The sequence below is a fragment of the Ambystoma mexicanum genome, chromosome 12 (assembly GCF_040938575.1).
Source record: "Ambystoma mexicanum isolate Mex_15411 chromosome 12, UKY_AmexF1_1, whole genome shotgun sequence".
Lineage (NCBI taxonomy): Eukaryota > Metazoa > Chordata > Amphibia > Caudata > Ambystomatidae > Ambystoma > Ambystoma mexicanum.
Genome location: NC_090936.1, coordinates 1,066,295,220 through 1,066,322,079, shown reverse-complemented (window position 1 = coordinate 1,066,322,079; position 26,860 = coordinate 1,066,295,220). Strand labels below are relative to the sequence as shown.

The following is a 26,860-nucleotide window of genomic DNA, read 5'->3' as shown; positions in this document are numbered from 1 at the left end:
TTGTCCACAAGGTCTTCTGGGGCCTGGGGCCGAAATACCTTCAACTCACTCCTCCTAAATATCTTCCTTCTCGACCTCTTCGCTCATCCGGCTCCAACTCCCTCAGGGTCAGTCGCTTCTCCAAGCAACGAGTTGGTGGTAGATCCCTTTCTTCTTCTTGGGCCTCCCTCTGGAACAGCCTCCCTGCCTCCCTGAAAGTTGAGGAGAACCATCTCCGGTTCCGGAAGCACCTCAAATCCTTCCTCTTTGCTTCTGCTTTGACAGAAACTGCACTGGTTACCTGGCCAACATTCTGATCTTGGGCCCAGACCCACCAATTGCCCACCTGCCTTGCCTCCCCGGCAACCCCTGCACCTGGGGACTGTTTTCTGTATCCTTACAGTCCCCCTAGCAGCACTTATGTTGTGCACTTACCATACACTTGCCACTTGCTGGCCGTTTTTATTTATCTTATTTATTATACTATCCCTTGTACTGCACTTTCCCCCCTCCCTTCCCCCTCGCACTTTTCCCTTTCCCCCTTCCCATGCACTTGCGCAATCTGAATGACACCTGGCATAGTAGGATCGTTGTCTGTCTTCCCTTTGTTCCCCCTCCCTTGCCTCGTCGTGCCATGGAACACTTGTGTATAGGCGTGTTATAAATGCCATGTCATATCATATCATATCAAGGCGAGAGGAACTAGACTTGGAAACGCAGCGAGGAAGCACAGGAAGCTACGCGGAATTCCACAGCAAGCAGAGGCAGTCCTGCAAAGGCACCTGAACAAGGCGGTAACACCACGAAAGGTACCTGGGGTGGTAGTGATTACAGAGAACAAAGGAGGCTGATGGGGGAAGTCAAGGAACCCCTTCCCCCTCATACCAGTACTTAGGGAAATATACTAAAAGCACACATGAGAAACAGTGCCTGGCAGGCTAGTGAACCAGGTCTAGCTGCGACATATGATATGATACACAAAAGAGAGGTGTCTCGGATGCATATGAGACTCACGAAGCCCTACAGCGCATCAAGGTCTGGGACACAAAGGGAGTTCGGGAAGCCCTGAAAGAACAATACAGAAGGGTCAAGGGCCCATTACAAGTTAAAGAAGCACAAAAACAAGGGGCTGATGCCCATAACAGATCGGGGAAGCCCTGAGACAGCGAAAAGGGGTCGGGACCCACATGAAAGAGATGGAAGATACAGAGCAGGTAGGGAGACCCTGAGATACCCAAGCGGGGTCTGTGACCCACCAACGAGTGAGGCAAAAGGACGAGAAGCAGAGGCAAAGGGTTGAGGACCCATGGCTAAGGGACAATATACTTTTTGAAACAACAGGATAATATACCAGACTTGATGCAACACTGGTGTACTTCTTTTTGGTGTTTTGTGGAATACGACTTCTAGTGAGAGAAAGAAGAACCACAGCTAAGTACGTCAGGATAGTGAACCAGACTTGGGGTGTGTTGATTATTTTGTGGAAGTACAAATTGTCTGAAACAAGAAGAGTTACAAATCAAGTCTGGCAGGATAGTGAACTGTAATGGGCCGGTTATTGCCCAATCGCGGGTGGCGGTGCCCGTAGCGAGCATGGCGGTAGCTGTGCCTGCCATACATGCCATGCTCGTAATGAGGCCCAATGTATTGTTATTGTTAAGTTGATGCATTGTTGGTATAATGTTGATGCAGCAAAGTTATGAAGATGATGCCACTATAAAGGTGATGCATTGTCTGTGTAAGGTTGACTGACGTAATGTTGGTATAAGGCTGATACAGCATGACTATGAAGTTGATTTCACTCTAAAATTGAAGCAATGTTGGTGTAAGGTTGATAGATTGTTGGCATAATGTTGATGTAGTACAGTTATGAAGTTGTCACTATAAAGTTGACACATTGTTGTAAAGTTGATGCAGTGTTGGTATAATGATGATGCAGCACTGGCATGAAGTTGATGTCCCTCTAAAGTTGATGTATTGCCTGTGTAAAGTTGATGTAGTGTTGCTATAATGCTGATGCAGCATGATTTTGAAGTTAATTTTACTATAAAGTTGATTCCTTGTCTGTGTAAGGTTGGTGCAGGATAATGGTATTATGATGATGCAGCACTGGCATACATTTTATGTAACTCTAAAGTTGATGCATTGTTGGTGTAATATAGATGCAGTATTGCTGTTATAATTGTTAAAAAGCTTGCAGTGTTGATATAATGTTGTTGATGTGTTGGCACCATGTTTTTTTTTTAAACTTTATTTACACAACATCTGTTACAAAACCCAAGACAATCAGCGTATAAGAAATAAAACATGGCAAATTACACAAGAAAAGCACACCATTTTACACAGTTCTATGTACAGAGTGCGATATACAACACCGTAAACCCCCAACAAATCAAATACATCTCTCAATTACCCCCCCACCCAACAACTACAATGCCAAGTTAAAATAGCTGCAAAAATCTACCCCATATTTTCTCAAACAAAGCCAATTTACCAAGTCTCCTATACATCACTCTCTCCATATTTGCCAATTCATTCATCTCAGACAACCACATCTCAATATTCAATGTCAAAGCATTCTTCCAGTTCCTCAAGATAGTTCTTTTACCAGTCATCGCCCCTCTGAACAACCACTTCTTCTCACTCCGAGTGAGATCATCCAAAGACTCATCACTCCCGAATATGATCACACTAAAATCCAAGACCGGGAGACCAACAATCACTTCATCACATATACGTCCAATCTCACCCCAAAACAGCCTCACCAGTCTACAATCCCATAGTAGATGTTCCAGCGTACCGATTTCACATGAACATCTCCAACATTCTGCACTCTCCAACATCCCTCTTTTATACATTCTTTCAGGCGTCCAATAAATTCGATTAAGAATTTTAATCCGTCTCGATCTTTCCGTGAGTCCCAGCGAGCACAACTTCACATTCATACACATGTTTTGCCACAAGCCCTTCGTGACATCCAACCCGATTCTCCTGCCCCACTCCTCTCTTAAAGAATCATTCCCTTGAAAACAGGACACAAACACTTTATACAGGCGACTGGCCAGTCCCCCACCCGATCCCACCAAATTCCTTGCAAACAGATCCAACGCAAGTTTATGTTGATGCACTGCCAGTATCTTGTTGTGAAGCGTGGGCATGTTGATGATGCAATAACTTCCACTTTGAAAGAACTGCGCTTCGATCTGTAAATATTACAAAACTGGAGCAGGCCCTGATAGTGTATAGGCAGTGCAAATGACCTGGAGTCATCCCCGGAAGCCGACCGCTATGGGATTCTTCTAGTCCTTTCTTCCCTATTCGCTAGTGCATCCCTTGACCATCTTCTACCAGTGATTTGCAACCTGTTGCCCTACAGATGTTTTGGCCTTTGACTCCCAAGATCCCTTACCATTGATTATACTGGCAAGGGCTGTTGTGAATTGCAGGCCAAAACATCGGGAGGACCACAGATTGCCCACCACTGCTCTAACTAAACATTTGTCAGCTGGATGGCCCAAATGCCCAACACTACTCGCTCTAAAATCCATGGCAGACAGCGTAAACTTTATTTTGCCTTTTCATTCTGTTAAGGGTAGTGGAGGTGTAACATTCCAAAGTAAACATTTCTCTACCTGTTTAATCGATATCCAGATAGTGGCAACCCTTTGCATGCAGAGTACAAGTATCCCAGCACTTGTTGTATCCTGCTCAGTTCATAATTGCAGATAGGAGATGACATCATGAAATGACCCTGCACCTTCTAGAGCCTGTCTGTAAAAATCCCTGAAAACCATTGCCACCAACATCAGACCTTTCTGTTCTTTTTCTCATATGCAGTAGCCCCAGCTCATCTGCTAGCATCTCAAATATTGAATCTGCTTCTGGTTTCCTCTTTTCATCGTTGCCCTCCCTATGGGCAAGAATTCCTTGAGCTAGGAAAGCACCTGCCCTGATCCAGCTCTGACTCCAATCCCTGAAAGTGTTGAAAATCTCAAAAGCACGTGCCACAGAGCAGCTCGTCGGCATAACTTTCTTGAAATGATGGAGTCATCAGGTTTCATGCCTAGCATGAAGAAGTCCTCCCAGGGAACGGCAAATAAGCAAAAGGTGGGCCTCGTATCCCGTTATCACCATCTTTGGATCCCTCTCACATTGCCACAGCTACTTGATGAACTGGTCGATGTTGGACTATGTCAATATGCAATCGTCCTGATCAATACAATTATTGATTCATCCATCCTCTGGTCAGGATCATTGGCATACCAGCCAGTACTTTCTTAGGAGCCTGTCTCAATGGGGAAATCATCACATTGTCAAGTAGTGACACCTACAATGGGCCTGCACATTCCCCTCATTCCTCTCCTTCTCTAACCTCCACCTCATTATCTCTGGACCCTCCAGTAGGGACACCTCTTTAGTACTCAAGTACTGTCAGTAGTGTCCCCTTCCCGAGGGTCCCTTAGGGTATTCCAAAACCCTTGCTGAGAACCTCTATAAGCAAAACCCTCTGTATCACCACCAATCTCTATCAAATTGTCTGATGGTACCAAAGTAGGAGGTATTTGTCATTGCCCCTCTACCTAGACCATGTTCTGTATCACACAGCTTCTACACGCCTCTGCTGGTTTGCCCCTAGCACTGTAATACCAGTTGTCTCTTCCCACAAGCGGAGGAGTCATGCCTGAGCATGCAGATCTGGGAGGTGCATGGCTCCTCTGTTAAATGCCCAGCAGGCTCCATGATTCAAGGATTATGGACTGCGAAGCAAGCCCTTCCCAATGCCAGGATGAGATGCCCTTAAAAGGGATGTATACGGTTTGGCTGTGACACAATTGTTTGCTGCCGAATTGACCGTGATCAATTTGCCAGCAAAGCCAATTTTACAGCAGCCAAATCTGCCGAAACTCAAACCCTCCGCCCACCCCCATAGACTTCCCCAGCCGCCCCTGACTTACCTTTTCGCCATCCGCTTTGTTTGTGACCCTGCAGCGTCAGATCCGTCCCTCCTGCTCGTGTCAGATCTGACGCCGCAAGGTTTGCTTTTCTTTTTTTTTCCTGTCCCCCACCTCCAGATCTCCAGAAGCGGGGGACACCCCTGCTTCCCCCAAAGGCCATGACTACCAAAAATTGGGAACGGGGGTTACTCCACAAACCTCGCTCCCCATGTTTGGTAGTGATTACCCAAATTGGTTCTTTCCAAACTTTCAAATGGTACTGGCCGATTTCGGACAGATTTACCATACGGTCAATTGGATACGACCAATTTGGGTAATACCCTTGAAACGACTGGGACCCATGTCCGTCTTCACATTCGGGCACCCTGGTATCCTCCTCCATACATGATTTGAAATCCTCTTCGTAACACAGCGAAGCAAATCTCCCAAAATAGATGCTCACTTTTCTGATCACACATGGGTATTTAAATAAAACCATGTTGCACCCCAGTGACATTTTAGAGTGACCACCGGTGTAATCAGAAACGCAGATGCCAAATTATGAATCTTCTTGGGAATGGACGGTCTGCACGCCATCTACCTGTCACCCCCTCCCCCCCATTACCTACACTTCACAGCCTGCGTAGGAGCTTGTACCACCCCATTAATTCCTCCGCTGATATCTTATCCCTAATTGATGCCATCAAATGTACCAAGAAAACGAAATACGGGACGATTTCACACACATGAGAATGTATATACAACTTCTTATTGAAATATGTTTTGTGTGCATAATGTATCATAATGAATATACCAACTCACTGTGCAAAGGCAACCTGGAAACATGGAAGTGTGTGAAAGCACATCTTCATTTATTGAGTTACTTCAAAACAGATTTTGATGCCATAATAAAAATAAAACACAATTAGGTTCCATCTAAAAAACACAACACAATTTACTGACTCACTGTCCACAATTAATCACACCAAGAAACACAAAACATTACATACACGCACATATTCTCATAACAACAATCTAATCATGTGTATGCCAAAAGTCAGAAAACTCAACGATTGCATACAAATGTGCCAAAAAGTGCCAAGTGCTAAAGTGCATATTTATAAGAAACAAGTCCCTTTATTGTTATCTGCACTGAGCATGTAGTCCACAGTGCTGAAACGTTCCTTCATGAGATAACTTTGCATGTACAGGTCGTTTTTATCTATAGTCATACATGGTCTACTAGTGGAGGCGGTACTTCTTTCAACAACATTACTTAAAGAACATACACCGACCTTCCAACGCTAGTTTCGACTATTAAGTGAACATATCACTCTGATGAATCAGTCTTCTTCAAGAACAAAATCTTGCCGTAAAATCTCCAGTTGTAATTGTAGAGGTTCACCCTTTGCGGATGAATTAATCACCACTTGATTCAATTCAACCCTGGTCATATTACACCCAAGTCACTGAACATGTCATCTCTTGATTGTCCCATGAAGAATGCAAAGATGCATGTGCAGCCAGTCCACATCACGTTAGACCTTGATCTGTTATGCATTTTGATTGGCCATCTAGCAAGGTCCCATCTGCCTCTGCATATCTTGCTCAAGTCATATCTAATATCGCGTATCCGCATCGCGGTGTGTTTATGACCAGCACAAACACTGCACTGAATTAAAATGGAAAACAGCGTTGTCACCCCCATGTGTGGCGGGATGGGGAAGTATGTGGTAGGCTACAACAGAATTTGGCTTAGTTCAGGACATGTCGTCTATTAGCGAGGTCTGGGTAGATGTATCCAAAGTATTGCAGAGCATTTTGTAAGTATTGTGATATTAAAGCATGTAGAAGGGCGTGGCAATTGGCAATGTGTGTCGCAGTGTAACCTGCTCTGACAGAGTGGAGGCCGATGGCACAGTGCATCAATTTACAGTTTTTGTCTTCAAATTCTCACACGTGCCCGTGACCGAGACACTCATTTCCTATTGCTCTTAATCACGCATGATTTGTTTATTCACTCTTGTTGTTCCTCATTCACTTCTTTCACTCATTCTGATTAAGCTGCATTTTTCACCCAGAGTTCATCGGTAGAGACCGTCCCCGGCAGCTGGCCTTAAACAGCTCCTCCACCACTCACCAGCTGAGGAACCTGGCTCATGACACAGAGTACGTCATCTCCCTCTACGTGCTCTTTGGCTCCGCTGTTGGTCCCGGCATCTCCACCACAGCCCGGACATGTGAGTATGTTCAAAGACCTCATGGATTTCAATGCTGAAGGTGGGCACCGCTGCATGGGCGGCACTGGGGTTCCCTCTGAACATTAGCCTGGCAGTAGAAGAGCAAGATCACTCATTTACCAAGTCTTCCACCTGAGCATGCAGCATGCCCTGTAGTTAATGGGGCTTTTTAGTGTGACTCTCCAGCTGCCAGGGCTTTCCAATGTGTGTTAGGGAGATGCCCTGCTATCCATACTAAGTCAACATTGACCATTCAAGGCCTTATTGAATGCTGCCCAAAGAGGTTGACTGAGCAATGTTGGAAGTCGCAAAACATTCAAATTGTGGAACATAGTCCAATATATCTTAAAACGTAAATGCCCATGCTTCACCCAATGCTTAATACTGCCTTTAGTCTGTTTCTAAGACCTCTCAGCTTTGGAAGATAAAAGAACAAAGGCACAAGGAGACAAAATGATGAATTAAGGATAACAACATTAGGGGACACTAGTCCTAGAATTCAGATGTCCTAGTTCCATGGCCAATGACTTACTTTTTAGGATATGTTTGCTGGCACATAATATTTAACATGTGTAAGAGTCAACAAAATCACTAATTTGAATTATGTGACTCTGACATGACCTATACTAGAGAGTAGAATACATCCTCTGTCCCTCCAAGTCGATGCTGATTTTTATATATTTTGAAAAGCAATATATTTGCACTGTTTACTGCCAGACATCTAAGTGGTGAAATATTCAGACTATAATAAATTAATGGGCGAAAGATGCTTATAAAAGCAATGTTAGGACATTGTGTAATACATTTGTTTTAGATGTATATAGTATGAATTATATATGTGAAATACATATTTGTATTTTTGCTTATACTTTCTTGGATAGCATTGCAATTCCAAGTGTTGGGAGTTCATAGTACATTTAAAATAAATCAATAAATAAGTACACTGATCGAGTGAATAAAACTAAATCAAGTGCAAAAAGTGAAAACAAAAAAAGGAAATAATGAAAATACATGATTTGGAATTAGTAAATATGAATAAAAAAGAAAATAAATGGAATATGGTAAAAGGAAATCAATTAATCAATTAATACATAAATGAGTTAAAATAGTAAACATAATAAATTAATTACAACAATAACAAAAATACAAAGCCATTTCAATAAATAAGAATTATTGAAAAATGAAATAATTGAAAAAGAATAAAACTAATTACATGAATATACCAAAAAAGAAGTGAATTAAAAAGAGGACCTACATGTATTGAAAAAGAACAAACATAAACATTTAGTTGCACTTTAATAAATTAAATTATAAATAATACATTGATAAAAGAAATACACTAACATATAAAACCATACAAACCAAATGAAAGGAGCTTAAAGCATTCTCAAATAGAATTGTTTATTCGTTATGCATTCGCTCATACCTCCTTCTATGTGTGGTCGGTTTCTTTTTAATCAGTGACACACTGCATTGCAACACTTTCAATGTAAAGATATATGGTTTTATCATTACACAGTCTTGGCCTGCATTTGTCATTCAAACATGTGATCCGTTGTCCTGTGCACGTTCAAATGTCCTATTTAATTGACGACAGATCCTCCTTTGCTTTGCAGCCCCTCTGGGATATGTGTCTAACTTCAAGGTGACATCCTACACAAGCACATCGATTTCCCTCGCTTGGAGTACCACGGCTGGGGCCACGGAATACAAAATCTCGTGGGGCCCCACAGCAAACACAGGTTAAAAGAGTCACTTAATATCTCACCACCGGAAAGTACATGTGTATTGTCAGAGGGGGCTTTCTGTCGACACAGGGCATGTAACTTAATGTGCAGTGCTCTTGTACATCACAATCGTGGTTCTGCAAAACACGTTGTAGGGCTGCAGTTAGTGGGGCAGACGGAAAGGCAGATGAAAACCTGTGGTGTTGGTGAGTGCAGGACGGAAGTACCCGTAAAAACCACACAAAAAGACTATGTGGGCAGTGTTGAATGTTCTCAGGATTATGTTTGACCTATTAGGTGCCCAAGGAACTGGTACTACCTATACATTATGGCCCATGTATGGCCACCTACCCAGTGCATGCGCTTGCCCAATAATGAGAAGACTTAGATGATTGCTTATAACTATTTTATCATCAAAGTGCAATATTTAATCATAGATCTATTAAATGCTAGACATAATCGAAAGATACTAATACTCGTAATGACCTCTCGAACCGTAATGTTATGTCAAACCTTCATAGCAATAAAGAAACATGAATTCAATTACCCGAGCAGGAGTGCCAGTATTATGCTGCCAACACTTGTCTATATGTTTTATCCAGAGGGGAAAACCAATGACCTATTAGATGTTATCCCTGGGAGACCAGTAAGGATGATGGTCTGAAGCGGGGGTGGGGCGGGGGGGGGTGTATCTGGGGAGAGGTGGTGATGGAGCTACAGATGTGACAGGCTGTGCCGTGAGCTGTGAATATCTTTGCAGAGGTGTAGGTAAGGGGTGGTGCTATCTGGCAGAAAGCTGCCATGTGGGTGTCAGTCTGTGTGAGCATTGTAAGTGTGATAGTTGGAGGAGGAATTGGTTGATTGTGGAATGGAGACTAGCTGAGGACATTTGAAGAGTCCTGCTATCAGAGTTAAAGGCCAGGCCTAACCAATGGAGTCTGCCATTAGATTAAAATCAAAGGACCTGTCGTGTTGTTATCTGCTGAGATGAGGTTTTCTTCCTACTTCGGGTATCATATTATGAGGATTATGTGGCGGGCACAGTGTTTTTCTACTCTGATGGTGATAGATCATTAGGGAGACTGAACTGACCGAATCCGTTCTCCAAGATATCCTTGATTTAAGCTTTGTGCATATGCATTTTGCACCTGTCATTGAGGCTGACACAATTTGGCCCCATCTCTGATGTTGCCCTGATTGTGAAATTGGCACTCTGGTCAGTCTTTGCCTGCAAGTTAGTGATGGCTATTTTGTTGTTACCATCAGCCGAGTGATCTGTCTTTTGGGAGTGGTATGGCCATGCTGGCTCATCTGAGTAGTACCAGTGGGTCGGTGGCTAGTACATAAAAATGATTCTGATTGGTCCAGTATTTGGAAGATGCAGTAGTAATTTGGCTGTTCCGGCATTGAGAACAGTCAGGTTTTGCGAGATTTCCTGAAGGCTAAGTGATCATCCCCTGCATGGAGCCAGCTGGGCATCGAGTTAGTTGACAGCAATGAGAAGCAGGATCCACCGTCTAGTTCCCGTTGGCACATGGGACTGCTATTAAAGCCATGTTGCTGTAGGAGGGTTTCCTGACCGGCTAGTATTGGATTCATCTCTTAGTGGCAAATTCCAAGCCCTTCTGTGGAAGGCGCAATGGTGATATAGAGGGTTTCGAATTGTATCTCATGTTCAACAGGAAGCCACTAGCGAACATATCATAACATGGCCCCATATGATGTTGGCTGGAAACTCACAGTAGCCCAAGTCTCTGTGACATCTTCAGATTTGTTTTCCACTGAATAGTCCATTGATAAACAGCAGAACAAATCAATCTTCAAAGAGCACTAGGTTTTGGAAGCAGAGCCAAAGCATGAGGGCAATGTTGTGTTTTTTGGCAAAAAGGTTGCCGCCTAGTTGGAGAAGTACCATGTTTGTAATTCTGAGATCCATTAAAAAATCAGATTTTCCTTTCCTTATAGAAAAAACTCCCGCAATGCATTGTCTTGTATGCCAAAAGATATTCCATTAGATTGGGAGGTATTCTATATACAATCCCTGTCTTCCTTTGCAATATAACAAGGGTTTCTGCAGTTATTGTCAAGACCCCAGATGATGGCAGCCTAACTTCATAAAGAAAACTGTTTGGGAAAGCATGCAAGTGGGTAGATTTATCACATTCCATGCCAAAGTAAGTTGCCCTGTTAAGACTTCAAGTTCAAACTTCAATTTCAAGCACTTTGAAGAGGTCACTGAGATAGAGTGCTTGGCGCAGGAGGAAGAGGTGTTTTACTCTGAGGAAGAACAGGGTGTCTTACCCAGCCCGGAAAATGGGGTTGAAGACACAATGCCTTTGTATTTGTTTAACCACAGGAATGGGTCCCATATAAGCTCAACATGTTGCACAAGCACCAAAGCCATGCAAGGCTCCAGGATCCAACAAGCCCAATACCTCCTTCATCAAAGACTTCACAGACTTGGCGCCACAATGTCTCTCACATACACGAACAACATGTTACTATGCAACCTCAACATCCCTGGCAATCCAGCAAACAAATCAATGAAGGAAGATATCCACTGCCTACTCGATACTCTGAACCTCACAAAGCACACAAAAGACCCAACTCATCCTATCCTAAACATCATCATCACTGCCCTGTCTACGCTCCTTCACAGCTTTCCAAACTGGCTTGACTGATCCGACCATCTGGCAATCACCTTTGACATTAGTCACATCACCTCAGTCAAGCAAATCCATTGGAAACCCAGCACATAAGCCTTCAGATCATTCATAAACTTCCCAGTGTAGGCCCAAACTTAACCACACTTGGGATGATCTACCTCCAATGAACCAGGACTGTAACTCGTTTCTCCATGAGCTCAAAACCACCCTCACAACTAACATCAACACCAATTCCCCAGAGAAACAATGCATCCCCAAGCCTAAACCATCCACACCCTGGTACACTCAAAAATCAACCTCAACAAATGAACCATAAGAAAAGAAGAAAAGACTTGGCAAAAATCTTGCAGTGCATCCAACTACACCCTGCTCAAAGGACTCTGTACTACACACGGACAACTGAACCCCACTGTCAAGGCCAACTACGTCCAAAACACCCTAGCCAAAGCCAACACTGAAAGCAGAGCCCTCTTCAAAGCCATTAAGCACTTCATCAATCCTTTGCTCAACCAACAGCAAATGAGTCGCATGATCCGCCAACACCACATCTGATAGCACACCACACATTCCATCTTGCAAAACTACAGCTACCCGGATAACTTTCAAGTCACTCCCTCTGGAAGACCTCATTGCTACCCTATCATGCCTCAATGCCACATTATACGTGGATGATATCCTCCCTGCCTCTGTACTTAAGCTCCTTCTGACCGAAGCACTCCTCACTTACCTGACAATCATCAACAGCTCTTTAACTAATGCCCCATTCACCTTGACCCTCAAGACTTGGCAAATCCTCCTGCTTCTGAAGAAGCTAACACTGGGCCCTGGCAACCTCAGCAACTATCATCAGATCACCCATCTTCCTTTGCTAGGTAAGAACCTTGAGAAAAGCAGTAGTCATATAACTCCTCCAACATATCGAAGCCAACAACCTCCTACAGTACTATCAATCTGGCTTCAGACCCAGGTGCAGCATAGAAACAGCTACCATCAAGGTAGGCATCCTTGCATCCTGGTTCTTCTTGACCTCTCAGCAGCATTCGGTACACTAGATCACCAGGCACGCACTGACAACCTACATCGCAGCATGGAGATCAGCACGATCATCCTCAGCTGGTTCAAATCCTACCTTGCTAATTGCTTACAGTTCGTACAAATGGATTCCTCCAGATCACTAACTCCACCCATCACATGTGTAGTCTCGCAAGGATCCAGTCTCTCCCACATGATCTTCAATCTTTACATGGAAACCCTTGGACTGCTCCTGCCCCACACAAACCAATATGCAGATGACACGCTGCTCTACCTCTAAATATCCTCCATCGAACATATTGACAGGCTCAAATTCTTCCTCAGATCGATCCAATTGTGCATGTCCAGTGCTTACCTGAAGCTCAATCCCTCCAAGACTGAATTTCTACTGCTGACCAACAACACCAAACACCTTGACATCCCGACCTTGCTCTCCGCAACTTTCTCTCCTGCAGAAAATCAAGCCCTTCATCTCAGGAAACAACTTCAGACCTGCTGTCTAAGCCTTGATACTCTTCCACCTCGATGGTGGCAATACCATTTAGGAAGTCCTTCCAGTGACTACCCTAGCACCCCTGAGATGTGTCCTACATGCTGCAGCATGACTCATCAAAGAACTCTGCAAATATGACCACATCACCCCTGCCATCATCGAACTGGACTGGCTCCTGCTGTAAGCACGTCACAGCTTCAAATCCTGCTGCAACATCTTTCAGAGCTGCCACCCTGAAGTCCCTAAGCTACTTCACTCGTCTCCCCTGTGTCCTCCCCTGGTTGCTTGTAGATTGTTTGCTGCAAAATTGCCTGACCTTCCCCTCCCCCTTTGTTAGCTACCTGCTCCCGTGCATCCCTGCCTCCTTCACTGTGTTCCTCCCTCTATGATTTGTAAAGTCATTGATTGCTTCCTGAAGCTACGTCTGCCCTCTATTAATATCCAAATAGTATTAATAATAATAATGATAATAACAACAATAATAATATTGATCCGACACTGGAATGAAGACTCCTAAACTTACCTCAACAACATTGAGTTAGAGAAACTTACATCCCTAAATGTCCTTGTGGTCTCAGCAGCATACCCGTTGCTTCAACACTGTCCTCAAAACTGAGTAAGCCAACTATTCTGTGAACTCCCTCTGGATGCTCTATGCTTGATTCTTCAAAGCCAACTTTGTATTTCCTGATCATGTTGGCATCAAAATCACATCGACCACGAGGCTGTCCCTGAAACTCCGTCAGATACATTGCAGAACTGAAACCTTGTAGTCAATGAAATATGTAAATAGGCTTATGACAGCACAGAAACTGTGCGAGAAACACGTGAAAGCCTACGGAGGTGATTTAACCATTTCACAAACTACCTGTCCCGGTGCCCCCTTTTGAAATCACCCTATTCCTCGCTCTTGTGCTGGCCCAATCACCGCCCCCACCCGCCCATCTCTTCTTACCGGGTATCGCCTGCCCTTTATTTCTAAGATCTTCTCCTGAGTTCCCATAGTGTCTGCATGGCTGATGCTTGGCTTTCTAGATTGGGAGGTTGCCTCATTGAATGTCCCCTCTTCTTTTCCATCACCCCATGATCCGTCACCCTCTCCTTGCTAAACACGCTCAAACCCAGCTTCTGTACCGTCAGAGACTGTTTCTTTTTTGAGACCACACATGTGCCAATGTTTCTTTCGCATAACTTAGTACAGGGCAAGTTTTTGATTTTCTCTCTCTCGCATCATTTGTTGCCATGTGTGACTTTGTGTTTTCTGGGGAACCCTAGATCAGGTCCTTCAATTGAACATTAACTTTTATAGCCTTGCTTTAGAATGCGTATACATGCAGTGCTTAGCTATGGAACACAGGCAAGGGCATAAGGATAAAGGGACCAGGATCATGTATAAGCACTGGATACATTACAAGTTCTCTTGTGCACCTTATTACACATTCTGCTTGCTGACTCCTTAGCAGGAAGTTTGTGTCCTTTTACATTGCTTGCATGTTTCGGTGTCCTAATTTGTGGACACTCTATTGTCCACCAAATATGGCTTTTGAGGTGCAGGTGTTTAGTTATTATGCCACAATTTCATCCCCGTGGTTGTGTAATTGTTTTTCTTTATCACTTGTTTTTTTTTCATCAAACAGCATATCATCTACCCAGCTTTTTATGATATCTATAATCTATACACATGAATTCCAGTGAAGAATATGTCTATATTACTCCTTCATACTGGAATCGGTTCTCACAATATCCTATTTGGTGGTCAACATTACACTCAGCAAGCCGCCCACATCATCGTCAAACACAAACGGCACTATCTGTGCGAACTAAGACCATTAGCAACTAATGCCGCCATTTTTTCTTTTTGCATTTCAGAAAAAGAAAGTGTTAAGAGCCATTACCTGGACCCAAACATTCTCTTTTATCGTATTGACGGTTTGAGACCAAACACTCAATACAGTGTCAGCGTCCATGCAATTTACAGCAACTCAGAGGGACCGGCCGCCACATTTGTTCATAACACCGGTAAGTACTCTCTCTAGTTGTGTTAGGAAGAATGCTAAAAAATGTGCTAATTCCCTTCACCTTAGAGACCCCCAGCAACTTTGCTGGATTTTGAGGACTTGATTTTTTTAACCTGGAGAGAGTGAGACCCTTTTCCCACTCTCTCGTGTATTTTAATGTGATTTTATACACTGTGTTTCTTTTTGTTTATGGCGTCTAACCAACTCCATAGGCATCATCTTTTACAATTGTGTCACAAAGCACCTTCAGTGCAGTGGCCCAGGGGAGTCTTTCAGATTTCCCAAGGTTTAAATACCTTCTCTGGGATCAGCTACTGTTTTCCAGAACAGTGGATTGAAATTGACTTCACTTAGTCCTGTAAAATTCTAGACCCAGCACGCCCTATCTTACAATAGAATGCTGGAGGGGTTACTTAGAATCCCCTATGTCTAGTTACTCATGTAGAATTTATAAGTTACCCTTTCCTCTTAGAATGGCTGGTGGCAGTGGTTTTGCAATGAACTACCAATATTTACCCTGACCGCGAACTGTTCGCAGCTTAACGTTAAATCACGGGAGCCATGTTTTCCAAAATGGCGCAGAGCTCCTTTGTTAAAATGGTCCCGGTCTTCTTTTTTTGCCATTTCTTTGTGGAAAGGTCCTTCTCGAGTTTCTCTCTGCGCGCCAAACCAGGTTTGGTCCCTTTGTTTATTCGCCTTTGGCGGGATTCAGGAGTGAAAACCGCCTCTGGCTCCAGAGTGTCTGGGGTAGGCAGGAAGTGAGGGAGGTGCCCGAAACTCCCTGTGCTTCGTCTCCTAGGAGACCCAAATGCACTCAGTGACGATTGGCTGGCTGACTGTCTGGCAGAGACAGCCACCCTGCTGGGTGAGTGGCAGCTAGGCCGGAATGAATGAGAGAGAACTGAATAAAAGGCGCGTCTCTTCGCTTGGAAGGCAGAGTCGAACACTGGACGAAGGAACCCAAGAAGAGCTTGAAGAGGATGGCTGCTGCAACTCCTGGAATGTTGGTTTGCCCGGTGAAGCCCTGCTGTAAGTCTGAATCGCCAAGTTTGCATCGACAGAGAAGCCCTGCAAGGACGACTTCTCCCTTTGAGCTGGTGGGACTAATCAACTCCCAAATAGGCCACCTGGACACCCATCTCGGAGCTGGTTGCATTTCCTCAGAGTACTGCAGGAAACCGTAGAGCCAGGGAGAGGGACACCAGATTGTGTGCGTTGCTTGTAAGCTGGCCGAAAGCTTTCGGAAGATCCTCCGGACTCCCACAAAGCAGGACTGACCAAGCCTGTCCCCCCTCAGTTGAGTGCGGGACCTCAGATGTGAGGAAAGTCCACCTTGACAGCCAGGAACCACACTTATTGCTATTTGCTGTACAGCAAGGAGCTGAAACGCGAAACAGCCACTGAAAGTAAAGTTTGCCGGTTGGCAGGTTTGACAGTGCCAATACAGTGCAGTAGTCCCCCGACGTCCTCCGTCTTGTCCCCACGACTGAGGACCAGGAACAGTGAGATCTGCAGAGCGGTGCAGGAACAGAAGTCTTCAGCTGCATCTTTTTCATCTTTACTAAGGTACTGTAAATCTAGTCTAAGAGAACTTACCTCTTACTTACCTCTTACTGTGGAAATGCTTGTAACTTCTGCAACTCACAAGTCTAACCAGCTTGTGTCCCTACATTTGGTTCTTCTTTTTATCAAAGACTCCTAAGAACTTGTGCAAAGACTATTTACTTACCTAAAGTGCTCATCCTAAACAACACATTTTGCCCATTGACTTTGGCTTACCCTATTGAATTGAATGATTTGTCTCTTGCTATCTGAAAGTATTTGCCCTGCTTAAGAAAATGTGTATGTCTTGTGTTCTAATAACCCTTGCCTTTTACAAACTATTGAGAGTATTCTGTCTGCCAACAGTAAGGTATTAATGTCCCCAGCATCCTTGTTACTGAAGTCACCTGTGGGTGTAGGTTGTGTCTGTGGGCCATCCCAAAAGGGCCTTGTCTGATCCAGAAACTCAGAGTATACATTATTGAAGTATATTTGTGTGTTACTATTCTATTGCTCCCTTCTGAAGAAGGCTTTATAACTGACTGATCAATACATTATTAATGGTTTATGCAAGACACCTTGAGTAAAAGAGTTCATTTGAATACCTGTAACTTTGAGTAACTCCACTACAGCTCACATTTCCCCTCTTGAGTTAAGCCTGGCTGCTCAACATGCTACCAAAACTGTGTAGTACAAGCTTATACCAAAGGCTGGGTTGCCTATAGCCATAGTTGTGTGTCGTGTTCCCAGAGGGTACTGCATTCAAACTTTGCCTAACAAGTTGGCCTTTCACTTAGTGTATAGCTGGCAGGTTGTTTGTGGGTGAGCCCCACACTTCATTCTCGCAGCACCAGGCCATTTTTCCAAAAGCCTACACCCCTTGCTTAAAGACTGTTTGTTACAATGAATCATGTTGTTTAATCAATTTTGGATTTTCTACGTCTCTCACCATTTCTATTCATTTTTTGATTCTCTCATATTCCTGTTTCCAAGGCACTTTTCGTTCTCTCCATTTTCCTGTTCACTTCCTGTTCTTGCTATTCTCATCTTTTTGTTTCTCACCCTCCTCTGTCTTGCCCCTTTCTCCTTTCTGCTTTTCTCCATCGTTCTACTCCTCTCTCTATTTCTGTTTCACTCTATCTTTCTCTTCCTGAATCATTTTCCTTCTTTTTTTCATCTTACTACTCCTTCATATCTGCTGCTCTCGATCTTCTTGCCCCATCCACTTTGTGTCACTGTCCAATTTCTCTCCCTCATGCTGCTTCTCCCCAGCTTCATGTCCCTTCCCTTTTGCTGATTCTCTCCGTATTTCTGCCTCACCCTTCTACCCTTCTCACAATTTCTGCTTCTCTGTGCCTTTCTGCCTCATCGTTCTACCTTTCCCCCCCTTTCTGCCTCATTCCCCTTTCTGCTCTCCATCCTTCTCCCTTTCTCTCTATTTCTGGTTCTTGCCCCATTTCTTGTTCTCGTCCCCTTTCTGCTTCCGCTAATTTCTTCTCCCTTTCCCTTCTCTGCTTTTTTCACTGATCACACTATTCTGCTTCTCTCCATCTTTATGTTTCTCCCTCTGTCTCTCTGCTTCACTCCATAAATCTACTCCCCATTATTCCACTTCTATCCTTCTTTCTGCCGCTCTCCATGGTTCTGTTTCATCCCTCTTTCTGCTTATTAACACCTTGCTGCCAAGCATTCTATTGATGATTTTGCCTATCTTTGTTTTTCTAACTTTTTATTCTTCTTTACAGTTTTACTGCTTCTACCCTGCTCCCCCGTCCCTTTTCTATGCTTGCAATCTTTGTAATATCTTCCACTTCCTTTTTTCTTTCTCTCCCCTATGTTATTGTGCTCATCTTCCCCCTTTCTTCTTACTATGCCCCCCATAGCCTTCCTTCCCAAGCTCAATGCACTTCTTGTATCTGTCTCTCTCCATTCCATGCACGTGTCCCTCTCCTAAATATTTGCTCATTTCTCTTCTTTCCTCTTCTCATTTTTCTTTTCCCACAGTCTCCCCTGGTTATATTACCTGTCACTGTGTTTCTCTCACTCCTCACTCCTGCTTCATTTCCCCCTTTTACTCACTCACTCACTCACTCACTCACTCACTCACTCACTCACTCACTCACTCACTCACTCACTCACCTTGTCTTCTCCTCCTCTCTTCTCTTTGAATCGCTCTCGTTTCATCTTCCTCTCTTTCCTCCTTGGTTTTGCACTGTGGCTTTCACCCTCGCAGTGGGGGTGGACTTGGCCTTTAACGACCCACCAGCCTGAGCCTCAGCAAAGGCCTCGGGGCTGTTAAAGGCCTTGTCAGCCATCCTCGTTGGAGGTGAAAGTCATTCGCACCCCAGGGTTTATCCGGTTGCACATTTTTTTCCCTTGGGAGATTGGCTGTACAAGCAACGCCAATCTCCCAAGAAAGAAAAAACAACAAAAAAGATGTCTGCCACCATTGGAAAAAGGGACTAAATCCCTTTTTTTATTTCTATGGTAGTGGCTAGGAGCAGGAAGAGTGCTGGGACCGGAGCATAACGCTTCAGTCCATCAGGTAAGTGGGGAGGGAGGGATGGGATGGGGAAGGGATTAGGTTTGTTATGGGAGAAGCCCCATGTTGCCACTCCACATTTGGAGAAAAAAAATATGGTGACACCAGGGGAAGGACCTTGGGTGGCTGGAACAGCAAGCGGAGATTGTACACTCTCGGCCATTGTTGCAGCCACCTGATTGGCCCAGCGCCCTTCCCCACGTGCAAATTTGTGTTAATCCCCACCCCTTGTCTTCCATTTCCTCCCACATCTTGACTACCTATCCTCTTCCCTCCCTCTCTACGTGCCTCCTCTCCTCTTTCCTGACATCTTGCTTTCTTCTTCCTCTCATTTCTTCTCTCCCTTCGCTGCACCATTCTCTACACCGCCCAGCTACTGTCCTGCAGTCTAATTTCTTCTCTGTCTCTGTGACTCAATCACGTTTGCTGTGTGTTTTTAGGGAACATTGTAAGGAGCAAGGTGCACTCTGACTGGACTTTTTGAAAAAGCTGTGGCTCCGCCACTCACACTACTGGTGTTAATTCACAATGCACCACTTCAGCCCCTAGTGTAGCTTATTAGATCCTATTCAGAGTCCTCACATGGCAGCTGGAGGTGGGTTCATAGGCGCACAAGGATGTGTCACCTGGAGCCAGAGTGAGTTCAGTGACACAGAAACACTGCACCAGAGCTATTCACCAAGCAAAGATCTGCCGCAGTGTGGCTAAATGAACTGTAAGTAGCCATCAACGGAAGGGGCACATCGTTTAATTATCCGGGATGTTAATAGCTGCCAACTTTCCTCTCTGTAAGAACCTCCTTATCATGAAATTGCTTGGATTAAATTAGGAAGAGCAGCAAAGCGAGGAGGGGAAATAAGTCTTTCGGTATCCAGTCTTTAAAACGAAAATGTTATATCGAATGAATATATAACGAAAATTATATAACGAAAATGTATGTGGGGGTGGGGTAAAAGATTACATCTTTTGGGGAAATGGTTGGGGTGGGTTTTTAGGGGTGGGAAACAGGGGCCATGGGGGTTTTATTGTTATATAATGTTCGTTATATATGCATTCGATATAAAATGCTTCGTTATAAAGCCATGTACCAAGTCTTTCATTAACCTCTAAGGTTTAAGGGGCTGTGAATCCAGTAAGAAGAACTGCCAGGCAGAAATGCCTTTGTTTGGTATAAAATAAATTAGGCAGAAAACATACATAAACAATTAATATTCAATAAGGCATAAATACAGTTAAGAGAATAAAATGAAATGTGCAAACAAAATTTCAATCATCGATCGGATATTATAGCATCCTCATAACACGCGCAAGAACGAGTGATGCTCTAGGGAAGGAGTCCATGCGATGTCTGTAATATAGCATTGATGTTCAGGTAAAGGTAAGGGTTAAAAACGAATGGCAGATTATGCTCACATGTCTAAGCAGTCCTTCCTTTTTAACCACGCCCTGTGGATATAGTTTGCTGGCAAGGCAAGTTGGATCTACGTTAAAATACCGAATTTGAAACAACAAGGCCTAAAAGGGATAACTATTTCCCTTTTTTTTTAATGTGGAGGTGGGGGGTACCTTATTTTATTCCCCAATCCAACCCCCCATCTATTTATTGCGAAAAAAGTACAAATATCCCACAAAATTCGATAAAATAAATTTGGCATTTGCTGCCTCATTGTTTTGTAGTTCGTTTTTTCGAGGCGATACCAGAAACTTGTGCAATGACATCTGTGTTTTCACAATATGAACGGGCATCAACGCTGATACGCGTGTTGCTCCTAATGTTTATTGACCTCAAATACACTCTCTTATATTCAATATGCAGGGAACTGATAAAAAGAAAGCGGACGGCCCGTTCCCTGGCAAAGTCACAGTGAGGCCACCTGTCTGATAAGGACGGGTCCCATTTATTATATGTAGTTGATAGCGGGAGGATATCAAATTGAAACTTGGCATAAAGTGCTTGTGGGAATAGCAGGGTTATATCGTCCACATACTGTTCCAAGCCCCAGCAGCTTTTATGTTCCCTGTATGCTCTGATAGATGCCAAGTCAGCAATAGTGATGGGCACTCGATCCTCTTCCTTAGCCCAGAGCGCAGATTTTACCAGAGTTAACTTTCTTCTTAGCTGACACTGGATTTAGCTGGAGCACAGGGGGCTCTATGTGAGATATTACATTTCTGATGCATTTGCACCATGGGATTGATGATTCCCCACTTTGCGCCAGAATATCCTGTAGGGGTTCTCTGTACTTGGCAAGGGAGGAGGTACCCCAAACTCGTACCCTATGTAATAGTGGTTTGAGAAGAATTAAACGGTCAATACCTTGAAGATCTAATTCCATCTGCATCATTTTAGTTGGAGAGCTCTTAGGAACATTTAGCGCCTGTTTTAAGAATCAGTTTTCAGTTAAGGAAAAGGTAGTGGGCTGTTAATATCCCCACAGTTCCGCCCCATAAAGGGCGGCTGGTCGAGCTTGTCCTTCATATACTCTGGGAGGTGGGCTGATTGCCCTTTTGCCATGGTTGTTTAGAAAGGAATTGGTAGCAGCAGCAAGCCTGCTCAGCACAAGGTTTGTTTTCTCCAAATGTGTGATCCAGTTCCCCGGGGCAGTAATTCTGAGATGCAAATAATTGTTATCTGTTCAATTTTCACTCCCTCCAAGACTATATTGAGTGTGTACGATTGTCTTCCAGTTGGGGCAATAACCATTGATTTGTTTTTGTTTATTTTCAGGCCACTTTACTGACAAAACTCATTAAAAGCCTTGACCTGTTTTCTAAGTCCTATAAGGGTTAGGGAAATTAAAATTGCTTCATTCTCATACATAAACAGTGGCCATTTGTCAGACTCAAGACTCAGAGCCTCTGATGAGAAGCCCAACACCTTATCTATCACTCAATTAATATAAATACAAAAGAGCAGTGGGGCAAGAACGAACACCTCGAAAGGGGTGATATCCTCGCCACCCCTGCCCATGTGACTAGGCCTCATTGTTATGGTATAGCAACCGGATTGGCTGAAGTAGAGCCATCAGGAGCCCAAGTCCCCTCAATGTTTCCCACAGCAATGATCTAGGGACGTCATCAAATGCTTTTTGGAGGTCTCCAAAAATTACGCACAGTCTCACCATTCTCAGGGCCTCATATTTCTGGATAGGCGGATTCAATCTGAAGCACTGTTTGATTGTGCCTATCTGCATTCTAAAACCCGTTTTAAGGTGGTGAATGAACTTGTTCTCTTGCTCCCATTCCTCAAGTCATGTGAAAGTAGCTTTGCATACATCTTCCCAGTGACATCGAATAACGATATCCGGTGATAATAGTCAGACTCATTTTGTCCACTTTTTTTTATATATATCGGGACGATCACTGCCTTTGGTCAGGATTTAGGGACTGAACATGCTGCGCCAGCTGCATTAAAGGGTTATTAAAGGTATGGAGCCCATGTCCACGGAACCCTTTTATAGAGTTCTGCAGGCACTTTTTCGGGGACTGGTACCTTATTGTGTCTTTGACTGTAAATGATCCATTTGATCTCCTTTAGAGTAAAACTCAGCAGGGTAATAGGTATCCCCAGAGGGCCTTGACAAATAGACTCAGAGATATATAGATTGATCTGTTTTCCTGGCACAGCAAATTAAAATGTTTGAGCCATTTACTCCCAGGGATACAACCCTCATGTTTATGATGGACTTTATCAACGCCACCAGAGACCAATTTCCAGAATGCAATATTTTCTTTTGAATAATTGCACTCATACATTTATCCCAGCTGCCTTGTGCATGCTCTCACTTCTTTTGATTCATCAGTTTCTTGCATGCTAATCTCACTATGGCAATTTCATGGGGGAAGAGTCTTTGATGTTCTTAACCTTATCCAGGAGATTATTTTGTCAACTTTACATTTATTTTTTGTTGTACTTTTTGATGGTTACATTTCTCTTCGTTTTAGGGGCATCTGGAGGGAGGTGACTATAGCATTAGTTTTAATAGTCATCTGTTCAGAATTTGCAAAGATCTCCTCACCAATGTGTATGGTACCTTTCAAAGTTTATTTCAAGAATGGTAGGACAACATTATATATCTTCGGAACTAACCTTTTTCTTTTCAAAGGCTTCCCATCTAATTCTGATTCTTGAGTTGTCACTAATGAATGTGTCAACATTAGGTCTAGGTGTTGCACTCATGCTCACACTTGTGTGGGATGAAGTTCAAGTGGAACGGGCGATGGCCGCTATCATCCCTGCGGGGAACCTTAAACTCATAGATAGATGTTCCTCCAAGTTGACAAATTGCATAAACTATAATCAGTTCAACTCGACTTGTTCCCAGACATGAATGTAGTTGTTGCCGGGTCGGCCCCCAATTATTCTGCCATTACAAGCTCTCATAGCCAATGTCAACCATGTTCTTGTCATTGCAAGGTTATTTCTGTGCTGTCTCTTGAGAGCTACCGTTTCTATGTCTGGGATATCCTATGCTTCGTCTCGCTCATCCGCGAGGCCCATCATTTGGCAAAGGGGCTCAATCCGGGTGTTTAGGTCTCCCATAATAATAATGTGTGCATCTTCTCCCCAGCAACTCTTCCACCTTATGAGGCGGGAGGAAACCAAGCTCATTGCACTGAAACCTACATTACCCAGTCAAAATCATTGAATAACTTATTCTTTTGTGTAGGACTTGCTACTGCTTTTCAATGCTTTGTAGCACTATGCTGTCCATTTGTCATCATTACTCATCTGCATGTAACTTATTGCAATCAAACTTGAGGTAGACTTTGTTTATTTATTTATTTATTTGACCGAAAACTAAAAAGATTGATTTAGAATTACCGCTCTGTGACCACACAAAGCGGTCATTCTAAATCGATCAGTTAGCCCCTGTCACACACGAGGGCGCGCAGGGGCTGACAAGCTGACAGGTGGGTGTCTGTGTGTGTCTGCGTGAGTGTTTATCTACGTGAGTGTTTGCGTGTATGGATGTGTGTGGACTTGGTGTGTATTGTGCTGGGAAGAGGGAGATGGGTGCGGAAAGGTGGGGTTGTGTGGGTGAACCGCCCTGTTTTACATAACCGGAAGGAGAGGGTGGGGTGGGGAAGGGATCACCTTGGGGGATGGCCGGTGCATGTCATATTGCTGCATTTTATTTTTTTTAAACAAATATTTTATTAGATTTTCAATTTATAACACATAGAGCAGTAGTGATAAAACAGTTCGGTAAAGATCCTCCTGAGTTCAATCAACAAGGGTAAGCATAACAGTAGGTCATCTCATAGAGCCATTGAACAATTATTAAACAATAATCAACCTCCCCCCACTACATCTAACAACCTTATTACATAATCCGACTTAACTTGGGATCGAGTATACAACATATGGGGGTACATTCGGGAAGAATTTTGTCCGCAACAATGGATTCTAACTTAAAGTTCCCGTTGTGAGACTTTACAATACATTGCCTTCCTTGCTTCATTTCCCCGCCAATGTTTTACTGAAGCGTTTATACACTCGGAATACCTCTGGGGGCATTGTAAATGACAACTCTATTCCTCTCAATTAATTACCACCAGGGCTTAGTTCGAAATTGACCACGTTTCACCCTCCATTACAAGTTAAGTGGCTTTCGTAAATTAGTAAGTCCATCATTTGTTCTTAGGCCATGCTCTTTAGGTATTATTTCGAAGAGAAATTGTGCTTTTAACCAACTTTATATGTACAAAATCAATTTCACTTACATACGTTATATAGGACCGAGTTGTAGCTTAGTGACATCCCCTTCTAAGGCTGTTGCTCTTTGACATTACTATTTCGGTCTAGCTTCCATGTCTATTTTGTTCGAAGGCATATAAGCAATTACAGCATGGCTTTTGACCACATTGAACTTTCATGTTCTTCATTTTACTCATGTTCCTGTCTTACCGGGCATTATAGTTCGCATTATCTCGAGAGAGTTCAGGTTACATGTGTGTTTCGGAGCAGCCGGGGTTTGAAGAAATGGGCTTCTCTGTCCCGTCCATGTTCATGAAATGGATTCCATATAGTTAGAAATCTTAGGTATTTGCCGGTGCTGATGGCGCATATCTTCTCCATAGCCATCACCCCTCAAATCTTAACCCACCAGCATGCTGAGATTGGACCTTCTTTGTTTTTCCAATTTTGTGCAAGAGTCATTCTAGCTGCTGATAGTAGATGGGTGATGAGTTTAGCTGTCGTTCCTGACATCGCATATTTCCCTTCTATAGGGACTCCTAAGAGGATTGTCTTCGGAGATCTCGGTAGATCCACCCCTGAGATGTCTTTTATGTAGCTTAGTATTTCCTTCCAGTAGGCAACTGCTTTAGGGCACGTCCACCACATGTGGAACAGGTCTCCCTTCTCACCACAGTTTCGCCAACAGTTTGGTGAGTAAGACTTTGCAATTTTGTGAATGCGGTTTGGGGACATCTACCAACTGAGTCACAGTTTGTACGCAGATTCCTTTATTGTGGTGCCGTGTGCACATGCCCATATTTGGGACCATTCCTCCTCCGTTAGTGACTCTTGCATATCTCTCTCCCAATTAATTTTGTATGCGAGATGGTCCGTTGGCTGGTCATTGGAGAGGAGTTTGTAGAGTCTAGAGACCCCCTTCGCCATATTGCCTTCTTGAAGCGACAGTTCTAGGCCTGATGGCGTTCTCATGCCTGCCTTCTTCACTATCTTCACTGTTGGGTGGGTAATCCAGTGCCTGACTTGCGCATATCTATAGCGTTCATTTTCCCCTATATTGAATTTTAGCTGGCAATCTGTGAAGAGCAATGGAGTGCCGTCTTTGTACATGTCTTTCAAATGCGTCGTTTCTGCCCCTGACCAGCCCACCCAGTATCCCCGCTGGAGACCCGGTGTGAAGTCTGGGTTGCCCATCAATGGCGTATATGGGCTCAGTCCACCAGGAATGCGTTTCTTTTTCCGGGCTTTATCACAACTTAGTAGAGACCATTTTGTCATTTCTAGTAGAGCTTCTCTGTTGTTTCGGTTTTCTTTGCTCAGGCTCAAGAGGGCTATTAGGGGGACGGATGAGACTGATTGTTCGATTCTGCACCATCCTTTATAATCCTCTGGTTTCGCCCATCGCAGCATTGGTGCTAGTTGTGCCACCATAATGTATGTCATATTGCTGCAATTTAAAGCCAACCCAAAAAAGGCCCCAAAAAACAGTCTAGTTTGTGTTTGTTCTTTAAAATTCAGTAATATCACATAGAACCTTTATTACGCGCTGCAACATGAAGGCATCAGGGTGCACAAGACCTGAGTCGGCTTTGACAGGTTTTGAACTTGCACCACAACATTAGACACATTTCTCAGCAGCAAGGGTTCAACTCACTGCGCTATCTTAGTTTCTCTGCTAGCAATGCACCCACGTACATCCAGAAGACAAGAACTGGAAGAACTGAGCTCACAGACCCCTAACGCACAACCCATCCTTGTGTTGAGTTATAGCAGGTTTGCTGAATCAATTCCTATGCAAGGTTATCATATGCTTATGAGGGGAATAATAATAATAATAATAATAATAATAATAATAATAATAATAATAATAATAATAATAATAATAATAATAATAATAATAATAATAATAATAGCATCACCTGTGTTATGCTTTCCACCAGTCTTGAAGTCTTGATGCATCATAGGGCTATAGAATCTGTTACCCAA

At 43.6% G+C, this 26,860-nt stretch overlaps 1 protein-coding gene across 1 annotated transcript in view; it reads left to right on the top strand.

The window, feature by feature from the left end:
• Positions 1–26,860, top strand: part of LOC138514720 (collagen alpha-1(VII) chain-like) — a 1,453,166-nt gene that overhangs the window by 380,967 nt on the left and 1,045,339 nt on the right. The window contains exons 14-16 of the mRNA XM_069630120.1: positions 6,995–7,153; positions 8,770–8,895; positions 14,941–15,090. Of these exons, the coding sequence (XP_069486221.1) occupies positions 6,995–7,153; positions 8,770–8,895; positions 14,941–15,090 (435 nt within the window). The remainder of the gene's footprint in view (positions 1–6,994; positions 7,154–8,769; positions 8,896–14,940; positions 15,091–26,860) is intronic.